The following is an 18437-nucleotide window of genomic DNA, read 5'->3' on the forward strand; positions in this document are numbered from 1 at the left end:
TCTCCCAATAAAAAGGATAAAAACAGAGGTTTGAGATGGGAAGGTGAATTTTACTGTGGCATGAGCTTTGATCGACCGCAAGTACTTAAGAAAGGGCCTACAACTGTGGTTGACATAATAATAATAAAATATCCTGCTTTTTACAAGATATTCAAGGTACCTAACAATCTATACATAAAGATTCTGAAGGCATGCGTTCCAGTTAATAGTGTATGAAGAACAGAGGCACATCAAACCATAAACAATAAAAACAAATAACACAGCAGCCAGGATGAAGCATATTAAACCAGATAGCACTGACAATGATTATTTTTAAATCTTTTTTAAAAAAACAAAACCCTTTTTACTTTTTTTTTTTTAAACCTCTGGTAAAGCAATTTGCATACTGCAAAATAGTTTCTATTTCCCTTCTAAGTGTTGGCAGTGATAGAGCCTCTTCTGAAAGCTTGTTCCAAATCTAGAGCACCACAATGGAAAAGGCCATATCTAAAGTTCCTACCTACCTTGTATTGAATGATGGGGGTTGGGGGCAAAAGAGGACTTGAGATGAAGAACAGGTTATATGGGGGATGTGATCCTTGAGATATCTGGGCTTGGGCCATTTAGGACTTTGTGAAGTAGCCTTTGGGCGCAATCCTATCCTGCGCTGGAACAGGCAAGCCAGGAGGCTTGCGCTTTATCCAGCGCAGGATAGTGGCCAGAGGCAGCTCAGCCAGAGGTAAGGGGAAATATTTCCCTCACCTCCGGGTAAGAGCTACTGGCCCCTATGGGTCTCCTCGGACTTGTGCCACCTCTTGAGGTGGTGCAAATCCGAGGAGAGTGGTACGACTTGAAGCTGCTTTGTCTTCCCTGGCAATGGGGGTTGTGAGCCAGCATAAATGCCAGATCCCAGCCCCACCTCCTGCTCCCCGCCCACCTGCCCCCAGGGCTACCCACCGCCCACCCTCTCCCCACCCAGGAACACCTTCTTCCCACCCCCTCCTCACCTCCCTGCCGTCTACCTTTCGTTCTTGCATTGGCTCATCTGAGTCGACGCAAGGCTGGGACGCGACGCTGGGAGAAAGCTGGCATGGAGGCTTCCGTCAGCCTCCGCAGTCCAGCACTTCTTTGAGCGCCGGCCTGGCTTCCTCCCAAGGAGACTCAAACATGCCTTATGGTGCCTTTGAGACCCTCCTGGGCCCTTGGCTGGCCCAAGTCAGAGTTAGGATTGCGCCCTTAGTGCACTAATGATAATGTTGTTGGGTTGTGCTGCACACCATTAAGGGATGGCTGCTTGGAAATGTGATCAACTGCAAATGACCTCAGTCATCCTTTGTCTCCAAGAGATGCTGAGTGGCCCTTTTTGAGAGGACCATTTTTTTGTTGATTCTGGAATAAGTTGTCTGTGCAGAGGACCCTGGGTCATGGGAGGGGAAAAAAGGTGATATAAAATTATGGTAGGTAGGTAGGTCGATCGATAGATATCTCACAAAACAATCCAGTAATTAAAAAAACCCAGATTCTTAATTTACTAAGTGATGGCCTGTTCATTAAGAGATCTCAATGTCGTGGCCTGGCACTACATGTGTTTGTAGGAGTTGGATAAGAGCTGCATCAGGACACTGGTGGTGGCTGGTGCCACTCATCTAATGTGGTGGTGGTGATGATTCATTCAGTTACTGCATTTCAGTCTTAGGTTGGCACCAACATTCACAAAACTGAAATTGGAAGGGAATGTCAGCATTCCTCCCAAGGTGAGACCTCTGAGGATTTTAAAGGAAAAACAAGTTTCTAGATGACAAGTGAAGGTTTCAGAGAGGTTTCTTTCTTGATCTGGTTGCACATTCTGGCCTCCACCCTCCCACGCTCAGAGCAGATGGAATAGCTAGGCTCAGCTTGTCAGCTGCTTCAAGGTCGCATGGTGCCGGTGGCCTCGAACTGGCGACCTTTGGATGTTATCTTCAGGCAAACGGAGGCTCAACCCTCTAGACCAGACCTCCTGCCCATATACCATCAGAATCAAGAAGTAAGCAGTACAAAAGACCTTCAAATAACCAGCAACTATGAACTCTGATCAGTCATAAGTGAACAAGATTCAGATATTCTTCCTTCAATAATATTCCTTATTCCCTAAACGTTCAGGAGAATAAGGGCACAATCCTGACCTACTTTCCAGCTCTGACAAAAGAGAAATGCAGCTCTGAGAAGAGGGAACAAACACTCCCTCACTTTGCGGAGGCCTCCGTGACTGCCCCCCAACTGCTGGATGCAGCACGTGCCCCATTGGCACAGTTATGCCAGTGCTGGAAGGTTGGTTAGGATTTGGGCTTAAATTGTCTTAACCTAGTACCCAAAAGTTAACAATGTGGGTATGAGATGAATGACCTTTGGGAGAGTTTTCCCCACAGTTGGGGTGTCACCACAGAGAAGGCCCTATCTCAAGTCTTCACTCCAAAGGTAATCTCAAAAGGCCTAGTGGGGGGTTACCCAGAGCAGGGCCTCTAGTGGGGTATGGCTATAGCTTCTGAAATTACACCAGCGTTGACAGCAGAAACTTGGTCGTCAAAGTTCTATAAAGGGGTTAGTTGGCAATGTCGAATCACCTTCATGCTTGCTTGTTGTTTCTCTGTGACAAGCAGCTTCTCTGGTTTTATTATTTTTTTGCTGTTTTTACTGCTTTTATTATTAACCGTTTCTATTTTTAAATTTTGCAAGCCGCCTTGGATGTTCTCATTAGGGGAAAGAGGGGTGTAAATTTAGTAAATAAATCTATAAATAAACTATTGAATGTGGGAAGGAATGAACAGAAGCATTTCGTTTCCACCTCAATGGGGGAGCTCTCAGGTGCCCACTGGTTAGTTTACACAGTTGCTATTACATCATAAACTGAAAGGAAGAGAGACAGATGGATTTTTTTTTAAGAAGCAAAGGAAGATTTATTTGATTATTCTTCTAATTGAGACTTTTCCCCATTTCATTTCCCCCTTTTACATTTCAGTGCCAAGTGCCATGCCGCAGAATGTCTCCTTGGAAGTGGTTAATTCAAAGGTAAGCCAGAGCACTGTTGCCTTATCTGATATTATTCATATATTCATGTTTACATCTCTGCCTAGTATACAGTTTATAAGTATATGATAACTAGTATAAATGCACGTTTACTACTGGAAAGGCTTTCTGTAGGTTAATTCAAATGGGAGAAGGAGGAATGTAACCTCCAACATTTTGTCCCAAGTGTTGCAGTTTTACTGGAATGCTGCTCTGTATTTAACCCCTATCAGTTCTTCTCTCAAAGCAGAGATAAACGCTGTGGAAGGGGGAGTGGGACTGTCCTTGATCGGGCCTTTGGCCTGAACCAGCGGGGCCCTTCATAAATTCTTATGATAGCTCCATCCCACCTTCCATATGTTAACCAGAAGATCGGAAGTGGATGTCTGTGCCTGAGTGCCAATTTCAAAGATTTTATTTGATGCATGGCTAATGGAGGTTAGAATAAGAGAGGCACAGCAATATCAGAACCAGTGAACATGCTGTGCATCCCTCCAAACTTTTTGTCTACTCATGTACATAATGACTGAAAAGGGCTATTCTGGGATGGAAGGTTTTCTTAAGACTGAAGCGCTGTTCATTTACTTCCTTGAGTGTTCCAGAGGACATAAGGTTTCAAGATGGCTTAGGAAGTGAACTAAGATGGCATATAGCACTCTGGACAAGTGATGGTGGCCTATACCACCACCTCAGGGCATTGCTGCACATTTATTGAGAGTGTGGCTCCTTTGGCTGCCTTTTGCACTTGTTCTTCCTTCCATGAGATCTTTGGGCACCAACATTAGCAGTCAGTCCACACATTCATCAAATGCTTGGTTTGTTTCCTTCAGCGGATTCTGCCTTTGAGAGGCAGGTGGGTTCTGTAGAGGTTTCTTCCACCATAAGGACACGAAATCCAACCACAGCCCCTCCCTTGTTGAAATAGTTTAGTACTGCTTATTATTCTGGATGATATTGAATGACTGCCTGTCTTACAATTTTTTCTTTTACACTTACCTGTGAATTCCTGTTCTTGAGGAAAGCAGAAGGGCCTTCACCCACTGCTTCAAGGGCTTGGTATTGCCTCATCCTTCTGAGCAATAGGTTTCATGTGGAGAGGTAGGTAGGACCACATCCCAGAAGCCCTGTAGCATGTTTTTCCTTCGATTGTTGTTATTTGTCCATGGTTCAAAGGTTTTTGTCTCCATGCAGGCTGTGTTTCTGGTCTAATGTTTTAGGGTTATTTGTCAATTCAGGCTGGGGATTCCTCCCAAGGAGGAGCTAAACAGCAACTGACCCTGCAGCCTGATGAGGAAGAGGAACTATCCTGTAGGCTATTGCATGCCCTTCTGTTTTCCTCAAGAACAGACATTTTCAGATAGGTGTGAAAACAGTCCTGTTTTGTTTATTATCCCTTCATCCTTCCTCATTAGTTGCATCAGCGACTCTACCTCCCTGTAGGAAGGCATCTGGGTGGATGTTATGTATTTTTCTTGTTGCAAAAGCCAAAGTGTCTCAGATACCAGAAAAATCATTTAATTAAGAAAACCACCCTGCTTTCTAGAACGTGGGTAGAAATGTGCTTTCTAATGTGGGTCATTATTAATTGCTGGCACGCAAGACTTTGGGAGGCTGTTGCTGACTAACAAAGAGAGCAGCTCCTTCCGATGCCTTTAATGAGGCATCGCTCTCGTGGCACAATTGATGCTGCGGTCTGGAATTTATAAGGTGAAACTGGTTCTCCAGCATAGACATTAAAGAATTCCTTGTCACCCGTAAAGCAGCTCATTTGTGCACCAGCAGCCATGAACAGAGGCAAAGTCCTGAAAAAAATGAAAAAAGTTGCTTGCCTCAAAGCAAATAATGAAACTCATGAATTGCCTTCTGCATTTCCAGGCTCTTGAAAGAAGTCATCACCAAACTGCGGCTTAATTATTCTACTCCACATTTTACTTATGCGTCCGTTGTGGTGTGTGCAAACCAGAATTGTTTGTAATTATGCAGCAAAGCTGCAATCTGTAAAGCAAATAAGTCACTTGAGAGTAAAAACAGAGGTTGGCCTTCGGTTCTGGTGGAACAAAGGGAGGGTGACAAAACAAACAAATGAACCCTAGGGTGCTGTCAAGGTAGTCAAGGTTTGGTCTTCCCAACCAAGCCTAATGACCTTGATCTGTTCTATTCTGGCAGGCCTATTGGGCGACTTCCTGTTTTTCTGTGCGCCCAGGTACCTTTGTTGCAACTTGTCAGTAAACAGGAAACTATTTCAATAAGCTTGAACAGATCTGAAACTGCCTTTTGTCGAGTCAGGCCACTGGTTCCTCTAGCCCAAACCCCGGCCCAGGGGCCACTTGCAGCCCTCGGGGACTCCCAATCCGGCCCACGGGGAGCCCTCAGTCTCCAATGAGCCTCTGGCCCTCCGGAGACTTGCTGGAGCCTGTGCTGGCCCGATGCAACTACTCTCAGTGTGAGGATTGTTCAACCTATCACCTGAGCTGTGGGACATGGTTGGCAACCTTCAGTCTCGAAAGACTATGGTATAGGCCTACAGCACCCAGTATTCCCAGGCGGTCTCCCATCCAAGTACTAACCAGGCCTGACCCTGCTTAGCTTCCAAGATCAGACAAGATCAGGGATGTGCAGGGTACAGTTGTGCTGTTGGGACAAGGGCTCCCTCTACTATTTGGTGTTTCATGTCTGTAATGCAGCAGTGGCAGCTGACCTTGCTTTGGGCAAGGCCTTTTATAGGCCTTGAGCTGCTGCAAGACCTTCATTCATTCATATAAGTTCCATCATTAATATATTCATTTATGTACATTTATTCAAATGTTAAATGTAAATTAATTCTTTTCTTCTTGGCCCCCAACACAGTGTCAGAGAGATGATGTGGCCCTCCTGCCAAAATGTTTGGACACCCCTGATGTAGCTTAGTATCATGATCTACCCTGGCTGGCAGCAGTTCTCCAGCTATTTCCTGGTTCTGCTAGCTGAGGTGATGCCAGCCAATATTGAACAGGGAACTTCCTGCATGAACGCAGAGCTCTACCAAACTATTCAAACATACTTTTTCTAGCCTGTGAACTACAAGTTTATTATGTATTTTTTTAATCCAGGTAATTATATCCTGCCTTTCTATCTCTGAAGAGGCCTCCAAGGCAGCTTGCAACATTTTAAAAAGTACATTACAATTACGTCAGTAAAATGCTCATACTAGTGCTGGTATCCACAAGAGTCTGTGTTATCAGCTCCCTCTGGCTTGGGCACCATGGAGTCAAACTGGAAACTGTGCTTCTTGTGCCACTGGCCAATGCTGGAGATTGTACTTCCCATGGACTTTTTCACTCAGGGTAGCAAGTCTGTAGCTTCCTGCTCCATTTTTTTCTGCAGCCGAGCTCTGCCCATTCTGCAGCTCAGCTCTTCCTCCCATTCATTGTTGGCTGTAGTTCTACAACTGCATGTGGCTTAGTCCTTGCTTCTATTTGTGGTGCAGGACAAGTGCTTGCTTGGGAAGTATTTGCCACAGCGCATAGGGCACAATCCTATCCAACTTTCTAGCACCTATGCACCTGCAGTGCAGCCCCAAGGTAAAGGAACAAACATACCCTTACCTTGAGGAGGCCTCCATGACTGCCCTCCCCACTGTAGGATGCAGCACATGCCCCACTGGCACAGCTGCATCGCCCTTAACTGTTTTATAGCTGAATTGCCAGTGTTGAAAACAGATTCCATCAGATTTGACTAGAATTCTTATATCGGGGTGTACACACATTCTGTCCTCATTCGTTCAGTGGTCCATGCTTAGCAGTCTTTCACACAATCAGGAATCCTGCGACAATCAGGCATGGAGATACCCTATGCTTCTGCAGCTGTTCCACCAAACACACAGACATCAGGGACATATCTGTTAGTGTGACATCAGGGATGGGGCCAGAAGGCATAGTCCCAATTCCCCTTCCATGAGCTCACTGTATGATTGGAGGGGGGATGAATGGACAGGAGTAATGTCACATACTAATGAAGTATTACAAGCATATTGTTGGACACTGATGGAACACCATAATGTTTGGCTGAGATTCTATACTAAAGTATTCTCGTTACCCACTTTCACTTCTGGATGATGCATAGATTAAATCCTTTCCTGACATCCCTAAAATTGCTGGTTCAAAGCCCCTGGTACCATTACATTAAAATACCTTTTCTAGACTATGCAAAATGCATGGGGCGGAGGGGAGGTACTGGGAAAGAAAATTCAGTTGCCATATTTTCAAATAGCTTGGCAAACTTTCTCATGAAGATATTAATATTAAAAAAAATGTATGCACAAAACATCTCTGCTTATAAATATAAGGACACCTTGTTTAAACTTCTCTTTTTCATTCAGGAATGATGAGGGATGTACACATTGCACAGCTGATTTATTTATGAGTGGTGAAGACAATCAATGAAAAAACCTGTTACATAATTCTTCTCCCCCTGCAGTGCCACACATTTTGGCTTGCTGAACATGTATTTGTAGGCATGGAAATGAGGCTGCATAACATTTATCTTTACAACTAAAATTACCCCCCCCCCCCACCAAAAGAAAGAAAGAAAGAAATAAAAAGGAAAATGCTGTAAAATTATTCATAATACAGTGTTCCAAAAGTTTTAGATTTTTTTTTCTTCCTCCTGGTAAAGATGAAATAGTTTCAATTCCAGTAGTTAATGTTGACAACTCTTCCTGATGGATCTGGATATTTTCTACAGATATTTGTTAAAAGATATTTGATTTTTTTTTTTTTTTAATATCCTGTCCTCTTTACTGTATATCCCTAGAGGTCAGGACAGGTTGTGTTACCTTTGGTTGAAAGGTTCCAAAGTTGTGCTACTAGCATCCCATGATATTCTTTACATTCATCTGTCATGTACTCATCAATCACCAAGAACACACTCAAAATTGACACATATTGAGATCCAAAAACTGACCTTTCTTTCCCAAATGTCCAGAATGGGTAAAAAATAAAACCAAACTATCTAAACCTGATAAAACATGTTTTTGTGTTTGTTTGTATGTTTATTTATTTATACAGGTATTTCTATACCACCCTTCTTGGTCCTCAGATTTCTCCTTAGACTTTATTCAAGGCGGTTTACATAGGCAGGCAATTTAAATCCCCGTAGGGATTTTTACAATTTGAAAGAAGGTTTCTATCTTTCAAGAAACCACAACATTCAGATGTTTCTTTCTTGATCTGGTCGCACATTCTGGCCTCCATCCTCCCATGCTCAGAGCAGATGGAATAGTTCAGCTCAGCTTGTCAGCTGCTTCAAGGTCGCACGGTGCCAGTGGCCTCGAACTGGCGACCTTTGAATGTTATCTTCAGGCAAATGGAGGCTCAACTCTCCAGACCAGACCCTTATAGGGAGCATTAAGGCAACTCACTGCACCCCACACTTCAAAGTTATTCTTCCACTTGCATGTCTGGGTCAACACACTGAGTGGATACATGCTCACCACCAATTGAGCCTCAGTCAATTGCGGTACTTGCAGGAGAGCCCCCATGAAATTCTCTCAAGGGCTGAATATGTCATCAGCTGTACAAATATGTCAACACAATCCACCTTGATGTTTGAAACCTAGGGACAAGTTCTACATGCCCACCTAGCCCAATATGAGATGCGGCCTGGAAAGACACGGGTCAAGAAGAGTAAGACTTCAAGGAGCTTCAGGGAAAGGCATTTTGCTAGATGCTTGGAAGGTTGGATTCTAGGTCAAGTCAGGCTTGGGTGGCTCTGGTGGAAACTCAGGAGTAGAGTGGGAAAGAAAAGGAATCTTGTTGAAAACATGCTAAATTTAGCAGTGTATACATATTGCCACATCTGTTTCTGCTTTTTCTTCCATGACTGCCAGAAACTGTGGTTGTCTGATATGGAGAATAAATGACATCATAGGTGAAAAACTGAAAGAAGGACCAGTTCCAGAGATGTAGTTGTGTGTTAGTCCATTGTATCAAAAACAATGCAGCATCTTGCAGCATCTTGAAGGCTAACAAAATTGTTGTAGTATAAACTTTTATGGATTAGAGTCCACTTGATTAGATTCATCTATGTCCTTAGGGCAACTGCTGAAGAGTACACAGAAAATTTAGGTCATGATGTCAGTTTTTAGGGTTTTTAGTAGAAATTAAACTAAACTAAAAAAGTGTTTAATAGAAAATTCCCAAACTGGGCTGGGGGTTTATCACCCATATGCCACTCACCAGTTACAACTGTTCATGGTTGTCAGTGTAGAGCGTCTTTATGGAAGCAATTAGACCCTTGTCCTAAGAATTCAAAGAATTACAGTGAATCCTCCTTATCTGCTGATTCAACAAATTAGTTTATCCTTTTCTAGAAAAAGTAAGCCATTTTACCGCACACACAGTCTCATTGTTCCCATTTGCTCAATGTCGACATGAGCTCCAGCAAAAGCAGCTACTATATCTGTAAATCAGTTAGTTTAGGGGCTCTGTAAATCTGTGCTGTACGTACTGTAGTATGGGAGGTGTTCTTTACAAGAACGGCACACAAAATGATGTGTGGTACGAGGTATGGTCTGTATGGTAAGAAGTAGCAAAAGTGTATAGTGAGGATTGTCCATGAGAACCTAACCCCATTTTTCCCATAGATCAGTGCTCCGTTAACTGTGGTTTCTGTTACCACTGGGTTCTCCAGTAACATAATCCCTGTGATTAACAAGAATTGACTGCAGTTGGCATTGTAGATGAGAATCATAACAAATGGAAGTGGAAATTTGCTGGATGTTTTGCCCATGCAAAGGCACAAAGATTTGGGAACAGTACCTTGAATCTTGCTTTGTACCAAATTGGATATGTCACCCTTAAGCTAAGGCTTATATGTGAAACTTGCATCTAAGAGTAATGAGAACCTCCTTCCCCAACTCTCTGGGAGAGATGGGGGGGAGAAAGATTGTCTAAGATCAAAACTCTTCTGAAAATGACTCCGTTCCTTTGACAGAGCAGTTGAAATTACTACCTGATGCATTTGCATTTAAGTTGGTAGTTTTTCAATTCTGTTTTTTTTTTCTTCTAGACAGACTAGATTTTCCTTACAAAGGGCTTCCTTTGCAATGCAGAAATTTTTCAGTACTAGTTTTCATTCTAATGAGTGAACTTGGTTCTTCTTAAGAACCAAACTACCCAATGTTCTTATAAATGGGGCTTCCAATTAAAATTACCCATAATTTCACTGTGGGCTGCTTTGACTTTGCCTGAGCATGCAATTTGCTAATTAAATGAGTCATTAGTTATTGTTCTGCTACTGGCAAGGAATCTGAAGTCTTTATAAAAAACACTGAAATAGTATAAAAATGCATGGATTCAATTTCAAAGAATTTTAAGGTCAGTGCACAAAGAACTACCCCTCCCCCCCAACAAGTTCCATGTCCTCAACAAAAGTTTGAACTAGGTTCCTTTGAGGAAGGGCACTGTTTTCTTCCTCAGCACACATATGACTTTAAAGATATTTTGAAAAGGCCAATAAATGTCCAGCAGACCTGGAAACAGATCCCCAATGTGGGCTCATGATAAGCAAGTCATCACCACTCGTGTAGCACAGTTTTGGATGGATTTAGGGTGGTTCAATGGTTCCAAAACTGTGCACTTTGTTCCCTGAGGCTGTTGTGGTGAACTCACAGGGGTGCCACAGGATATTCCCACCAGCCTCTTCTTCCTGGCTCTCTCTGGGTGTCACCATCTCGGATTGTGCAAGACCTCATGAGAATTGGGTGACACCAAGATGGTAGCACCTGGGAAAGCCGAGAAGAAGACACCATGCTACCTCATTTTATGAAAAGTATAGACCAAGCTGTATCATGCTGTTGCTGTTTTTAATTCGATGTGTAAATTGTATTGTTTGGATAGACTGAGGTTTTAATAGATTATATTTGCAGTCTTATGCTATTATTTTTAATTGGTTGCCAATGGATTGCCTTGGGTTGAAAAGCTAGGTTAAAATATCAAAACAAAGAAGCATTGTCTGGGGAGGGGGAAAATACATGGTAATGAATGGATTGATTGCATTCAATGGTAATTGCACAAGTATCAACAAAATCTTGTATAAACAAAGGAAACATTGCAGCAAATATTGTGTTTGATATATAGAAGAGCAACTTAAGATAGCTGCCTTACTACTTGACCCTGATCATCAAATGCTGCTTGAATTAAATGTGCAGCCCACAGTTTAAAAGTATTTTCTGCCTTGGGTGGCCCAGAGCATATCTGCAGGGCCTAGCTAATATTTAACAAAAGCAGAATAGTGCATGAAATATTAGCTTTAGACTTGAAAAAAGAAAAAGAAGCAGTTTTATTCTGCACTTTGGTCCTGAATTTATTCCTGCTCTTCCAAAAGTACACCCATCAGGAGAATGGCTTTGAGATATGACACAAAAGAACCAGATGTTGCCAGGGGAACAATATCATAGTGTGACATCTGTGCTTCCTGCCTCCTCCTGATAGAAGGACAGTGATATACTGGACAGAATCAAAGCATTGACTAGCTTGTCACAGTGCATTTTGTTTCCCTGCCGTAAAACAAGCCGATTATTAAATGCGTAATAACTTAGGTTGCAAATTCATCCAAACCATTCAGACGGTATTGGCAGATCATTCCAGGGCCTGGATCCAGGTAGTTAATGACATTACAGGTGTGATAAATATGAGGCTCATCAAACCATTCATCTAGACCTTCATGCATCTCTGGTAGAGTTGGCACTGACATTTCAAACCGGTGACATTTGAAGCCAGTTTCAAGGTTTCTTCTAAGCAGAAACATCTGAGAATTTTCAAGGCAAGCCAAGTGACGCCTGTAAGCCCAGTAAAATTTCTTATGAGGCTTTCCACATCCTTAATTCTTGGGTGCACACATTATAACCCAGTAGTGTAGTTACAGGGGGCACAGCACTAAGTTTTACAGGGTGACTCAAGGCTTTGCAGTCTGACACAGGGCATAGAATCCAGCAGAGGAGACTTCCACCAGTCCCATCCCCTTCCTGGGCTGGTCCCACTGTGTTGGAACACCTCTCCCCCCCCCCTCCTGAAAAGCCACATCGCTGTCCAGCAGTGCTACCTACCCCCAGGGGCTTGTCATGGGCACCTTCCTGGTGCTGAGGTCCCTCTTCCCCAGGTACCGCAAGTGTGCTTTATGGCACCTTTGTAACACCCACACCAGGGTATGTTTGTACCGCCAGCACTGGAGAGCTCAGGATTGGGCTCTTAGAGAGGCTATAAAGGGCAAGGAGGTTTCTTGCATAAAGTGTTGTCATAATAAGGAAATTAAAATGGAACACAAACGGTGAGATAAGAAATATAAAAAAGCAATACAGGAGACAAAGAGAGACTTTGAGGAGCCTGTGGCCAGAAATAATAAACAGTTTTTCAAACTTGCTAGAAGCAGGAATTCAGCTAGAAAAGCCGTCAGTCTGCTTGGTGGTGATTGGTGGGAAAGGGGAGATAAAAGGGGACCAGGAGATGGCAGAGAAATTAAATGAGTTCATTGCACCTGTCTTCACAGCAGATACTTGAACAGCCTCCCACCCCCTGGGTGACTAAAGAATTAAGATTTCAATCCTGTGCACACTTAACTGAGAGTAAGCCCCATTGATTACAATGGGACTTACTTCTTAGTAGACATGCAAAAGACTGAATTGTAAGTTAAACAGAGGTTAAGAGAGAGGACATTTCAGAATGCATCAACAAATTAAAGATTAGCAAGTCACCGGCAGCCCAATTCTATCCCCGGTGGCTCTGCCAGGTGCAGCGGCATCAAAATGGCTACTGTTGCATCCAGTGGCATTGTCAGGGCTGCCAGAGGCCTCCTAAGAGGAAGGAAATTTTCTTCCTTGATTAAGGGGGGTGGTGGTGCAGGGGCCACAGTGGGTTTTGTCCATTCTGCGCTGGCAAAGCTGACACAGTCTGGAGGAGCTCCATGTCAGGCTTTTCAGCCTGACATGGAGCATTGGATCTGGTGGGGCAGTGGCTTTTAATGGGGATGCAGTGCTTTGTGCTCACGTTGTGCAAGAGCATGAGCCCAACTGTGGCTCCCACCCTTTAAGTTTATGCATACTCACACCCCACAGATTTTAAAGCGTAATTTCTGCACTGCCTTCTTTATCAAAGGGTGCTATATCCTCTCTTGGTAAGCAAGGATTACTAGTGCACTGGAGAGAAGTAAGATAGCATCAGTAGGTAGGGAAGGGGCAAATTGCATGTCCTCACTGGATGTGGTGTGTGGAGATTGGTATCCCTGATCAGCAGGAAGTAAATTACTCTAGAGGTATAATTAACTCCTGTTGACTCTGTGTAGCTGTTACTGAAGGGAAGCCACAGATAATAAACCCACTTGACTGTTCCGATGTCCAGAGAGAACATTGAGTACAGTTGGCCGAGGGCTCTGAGGCACGAACCATGACGACAATAAAAAAGGCACAGAGAAAAACAAGGCAAAGAACTGGGAATTTGGTGCCAAAAAAAAGGAATAAGAAAGAAAATATATGGTGAGAGTTTCATAGTCCCTCAACGAACAGCCTGTCCTGAACTGTCTTGCTGAAGGTGTCGTGCGCTTTGGAATTGATGATCATTCAGTGAATCAGCATTTTGGTCTCTAGAAGAGCATGATCCAGCAAAGATTTTGAACTCTAAGGTTATGCTTCATTGCTTTAAAAAAAAAAACAAAAAAAAAACTTCTTTCTGGCTGGGAGAAACTCATAATGTGCAACAGCCTTCTACTCTTCTAAGTGCTATTTTCTATATGTTAAACGGGCAGCTTCCAAAGTGTTGATGGGAAATAGCCATGAAAATCCTTGTTATATTTGTTAAAGCGAGCTAGTTTAGCGTTTTTAAAAAAATGTGAAGGTTGAAAGCCAAAAGTACCTGTTACCTCAAGCACGCTTTTGTAAGGTTGCATAGCCATTTGAGGATCAGGACCATGATAGGGAAACTTTAACCCTACCCCCCCACCACGGTTCCAATCTGCATCAGCTTTCTTGCATGCGCTGTTTGCCAGAGGTGGGGGGGGGAGGGAATTCTCATTACTGCAAGTAGGAGCTTGTTTGCTTGCTTTTTGTGGAAAACAACATGCTCAGGGACTCCAATTTAGATTACAACGGCAATAAGGGGGAGTAGAGTTAAAGGGCTCCTACCCGCCACCATAATCCGGATCAATCCAATATCTGTGTGTAAGTTTATAATATAAGCTAACATAACATTAATCTTAATAAAGCAAGTGTGTGGTAGGTAGAACATACAATAAAATAATGTGGAGTCTGAATTTCTCATCAGAGCCCCAGATCTGTCATGAATTCATATGGCTGCCATAAGCAACCTATCCTTTCAACCTCATCTCTTCACCCCAAAACACTAGGTTAACACTGAACCTGCCTACCTTACAAGGTTGTTGTCAGCAGGAATGTTTTTGGGGATTGGGTAGATAGAGCCCTGACCAAGGGCCACCCCCTAGAAGAGAGCTCATGTGGCTGGGCTGCCCCTTGAACGTTCAGGACAGATGGCAGTGCTAGCGTCCAGAGTACTATTAGGGGATGGATGGGGGAAGGCAATGCAGGGTTTTGATCCAGAGCTCCCAGTCACCTGGTGCCAGCACTGATTGTAAGGGTTGTAACAAGGTAATGTACCCAATATTATCTGAATGCTCAAACTCTGTATGGATGATCATTATTGCAGATAAAAACTGTGGCCTTCTTGTAGACTGGCAGGATCTGAAGCTTCTTACCATCAGTGGCCAGGGTCATGCTCTCTGGAAGGCACTCAGCACCATGTACACATGCATAAAAGAAATAAAAGGGTTTTCAGACCACAGCTTCAAAAGAGCAGAGAATGCCCAAGAGCACCTTTAGAATTCTTTTCACCTTTAGGGAGATCTTGGGGTGGAGGTGGACAGGTCGATGAAAGTGTCAACCCAATGTGCGGCGGCAGTGAAGAAGGCCGATTCTATGCTTGGGATCATTAGGAAAGGTATTGAGAACAAAACGGCTAATATTATAATGCCGTTGTACAAATCGATGGTAAGGCCACACCTGGAGTATTGTGTCCAGTTCTGGTCGCCACACCTCAAAAAGGACATAGTGGAAATGGAAAAGGTGCAAAAGGGAGCGACTAAGATGATTACGGGGCTGGGGCACCTTCCTTATGAGGAAAGGCTACGGCGTTTGGGCCTCTTCAGCCTAGAAAAGAGACACCTGAGGGGGGACATGATTGAGACATACAAAGTTATGCAGGGGAAGGATAAAGTGGATAGAGAGATGCTCTTTACACTCTCACATAACACCAGAACCAGGGGACATCCACTAAAATTGAGTGTTGGGAGGGTTAGGACAGGCAAAATAAAATATTTCTTTACTCGGCATGTGGTTGGTGTGTGGAACTACTTTCCGCAGGATGTGGTGACGGTATCTGGCCTGGATGCCTTTAAGAGGGGATTGGACAAGTTTCTGGAGGAAAAATCAATTATGGGTTACAAGCCATGATGTGTATGTGCAACCTCCTGATTTTAGAAATGGGCTGTGTCAGAATGCCAGATGCAAGGGAGGGCACCAGTATGCAGGTCTCTGGTTATCAGGTGTGCTTCCTGGGGCATTTGGTGGGCCACTGTGAGATACAGGCTGTTCTTATGTTCTTAATTCCAAAAGTGAATCTTCTTTTTTTTCCCTTGTCTCTGCTTTCAGCAGAGTTATCACTTGCAGGTCAAGCCTGAAGGATAAAGGAGTGATATTTCATTTAGATAATAAAGTTGTACTCACAGCAGAGAGTAAACAACCCCCTTAATCATAGTCATTCATGCAGCTAGTTGGGGCTTTTACGCTGTGGCGTGCAAGCCACAGCAGACACCTCCATGTCACTTAAGTCGCACGGCAAGAAGAATTGTACAGGCAACGCAGTGTCCCATTTGCTGCTCTAAAGCTCCACTTCTAGACACTACAAATGAACACGTTTATTCAAATGCAACTATATTGTCTCCTGAAATGAGCAGTTCCCATGAGGTTGAAAACAATGATCAGCTCAGGTAGGCAACCAAAAGTGCTTCCAGTAAGATAAGAAGAGCCCGACTGGATCAGGTCCATCTAGTCCAACTTCCTGTATCTCACAGAACACACAGAAGAAAGCTACTTCTTTCAGTGCTTTACTAGCTCTTGTCAACTGCTGTGATACCCTCATTGCCACATGATATGGGCCAGCCTTGTCAGAGGTTTCCTTTGATGCAGTTACAATAGCTTTTTAAATTTCATTGTAGTACTGTGGATACTGAGCTCAGAACCACCAACATACAGTGAAATGAACCATGAAAGTAGAAAATAACCAATGATTTTTTTTTTTCTAAAGCAAGGCATTACTCAGAATAGAATGAAGAAAAATCTTCTGATGCATTCTCTTAAGGCTCGATCCTTTCAGGCCAGCACTGGCCCTCCACCAGTGCTGAGTGTCGCAAATGTGGTGTAAGGCATTCTTGTGACACTCACTGCTGGCTCGGTGTGGGTACCGACTCAGCCCAGAGCTCATCCTTGCTCACTGTGCGGGGCAAGTCTCCACCGGATCCAGTACCCTGCATCTGCCTCCTGGCCCAGCTTGGGACTGCTTTACTCTGCACTGACTAAATAACCCTTTGCAGGGCCTCTTCCTTTACCCAGGGGAAGGGGATGAATGTCTTATGAATATGAGGGGTACTTAGTGGTAGTTTCAGCAGTGGCTTCCGGTTATCTCACACATGGTTGCATGCTTTGTGTTATCCCTTGCTCCCTGCAAAAACTGATGACGGGAAACTGTCTCTTAGTTAGATGCACTTTACAATACCTGTTTTAGTTTCTGTCTCAGAAATAGGAGCATATTGATGGGCCCAGAGCAGCCATTTTCAACCACTGCTGTGGCACATTGGTGTGCCACAAACGGTCCCCAGGTGTGCCGCAGGAGTTTGGTGGAGGGTCATTTATTAATAGAACCATTGGGGATCTGATTCCCCACCAACAGCAAGGTGTGCCTTGTCAATTGCCCAATAACTGATGGTGTGCCTTGACAATTTTAGTGCCTTGTCAGTGTGCCATGAGATGAAAAAGGTTGAAAATCACTGGCCTAGAGTAATGTTTTTTTTTTTTTCAATCAGACATCAGTCTAGTTTCCAAAGTCAAGCTGAGCTAGGCAGGGAACTAATTGGAAATCTCATTTGGTCAGAGGGTTGCCCAGTTCTTTTTCAGACTGGACTGTTTTTCAGGTCTCTACATAGAGGGAAAATTACTATCAGGTTTAGGTATTCTCAGAACCAAACTAGGGGATTTGTTTGTTTTTGCTGAATGTCAGTGGCCTCTCCATGTTTATTTTTTGTTGCACAAGAAACAGACAGGGGCGGCAACATCTGAATCCGGAACATAGTGTGGGGAAGGGGGCAATTAATCCTTTGCAGTGGTCCTAATACAGATCCCTACACCCTCCCCATGCCGTCATTTGCCTTGGCAGTGAGCTGCCAGAGAACCACTGATGGGTATGAAAAGGCTAGTTGGACAGAAATGCAGGGAAGGGAAGCCTGGAAGGATGAGAGGAAGGGGCGCTCCAGTCCCGAACAGGGCAAAGAGCCTAGTAGGAAGGACTGTGCCTAGGAACAGATCTGAGAATGAATCCACTTTCATTCTCCAAGATCCAGTGTTACCCAAGGGTCATCCTGTCTATCAGTGTTTCCCAAGACTCCTCTATCTCCTACCCCTGCTTCTGGGTAGGTGCAAGTCTGAGGAGGCTTGCTGAAAATTTCCTTCTCCTGGTTTAAAAAGTCTGACTCCCAAAACTGCATTTGTGCCCTACAAGAGAACAGTGGAATACTCGCAGGAACAGAATGGCAGGAATGGAAAGTTCCACAGGTATCAAGCGTCTGACCCCAGAGTGGCAGGGACTTGTTCAAGTTCTTCAACTCTCTTGAACTCTGTTCATGTTGCCCTACTGCAAGTCTTAATAAGAAAAACGGGTTTTTGGAAAGTATCTTCATCACATTGTTACATTTGTAGTTAAGCCATTCCTTACATTCTTTAACCCAAGGGTGGGCAAACATTTTGGCAGGTGGGCCACATCATCTGTCTTGCCGCTGTGTCGTGAACTGGGAAAAAATCAATTTACATTTCAAATTTGAATACATTTACATAAATTGACTTAATGTAAATTGACATAATGTATTAATGTTGTTTGTTTATTGTTTAAACAAACAATATCTTTAAAGATATTAACTTTTAACAGTGCTATGAATAAAATAAATATATCCATAAAATAAATAAATTTACATAAAAGAATATATTAGAGATGGAACTTATACAAATGAGTGAATTTTATTGAGCTTATTTATAATACACCCTGAGAATGTAATACAGGCATGTAGAACCACATGAGAACTTTGAACTGTTTGCCGCACAACCT

General features: G+C 43.5%; 1 protein-coding gene and 1 pseudogene across 1 annotated transcript in view; one reads left to right on the forward strand and one right to left on the reverse strand.

Moving 5' to 3' along the window:
• DCC (DCC netrin 1 receptor) overlaps positions 1 to 18437 on the forward strand; it is a 634807-nt gene that overhangs the window by 372361 nt on the left and 244009 nt on the right. The window contains exon 12 of the mRNA XM_066618048.1: positions 2978 to 3027. Within this exon, the coding sequence (XP_066474145.1) occupies positions 2978 to 3027 (50 nt within the window). The remainder of the gene's footprint in view (positions 1 to 2977; positions 3028 to 18437) is intronic.
• On the reverse strand, positions 5543 to 5663 carry LOC136642791 (5S ribosomal RNA; annotated as a pseudogene).

The sequence above is a fragment of the Tiliqua scincoides genome, chromosome 2, assembly GCF_035046505.1.
Source record: "Tiliqua scincoides isolate rTilSci1 chromosome 2, rTilSci1.hap2, whole genome shotgun sequence".
NCBI lineage: Eukaryota > Metazoa > Chordata > Lepidosauria > Squamata > Scincidae > Tiliqua > Tiliqua scincoides.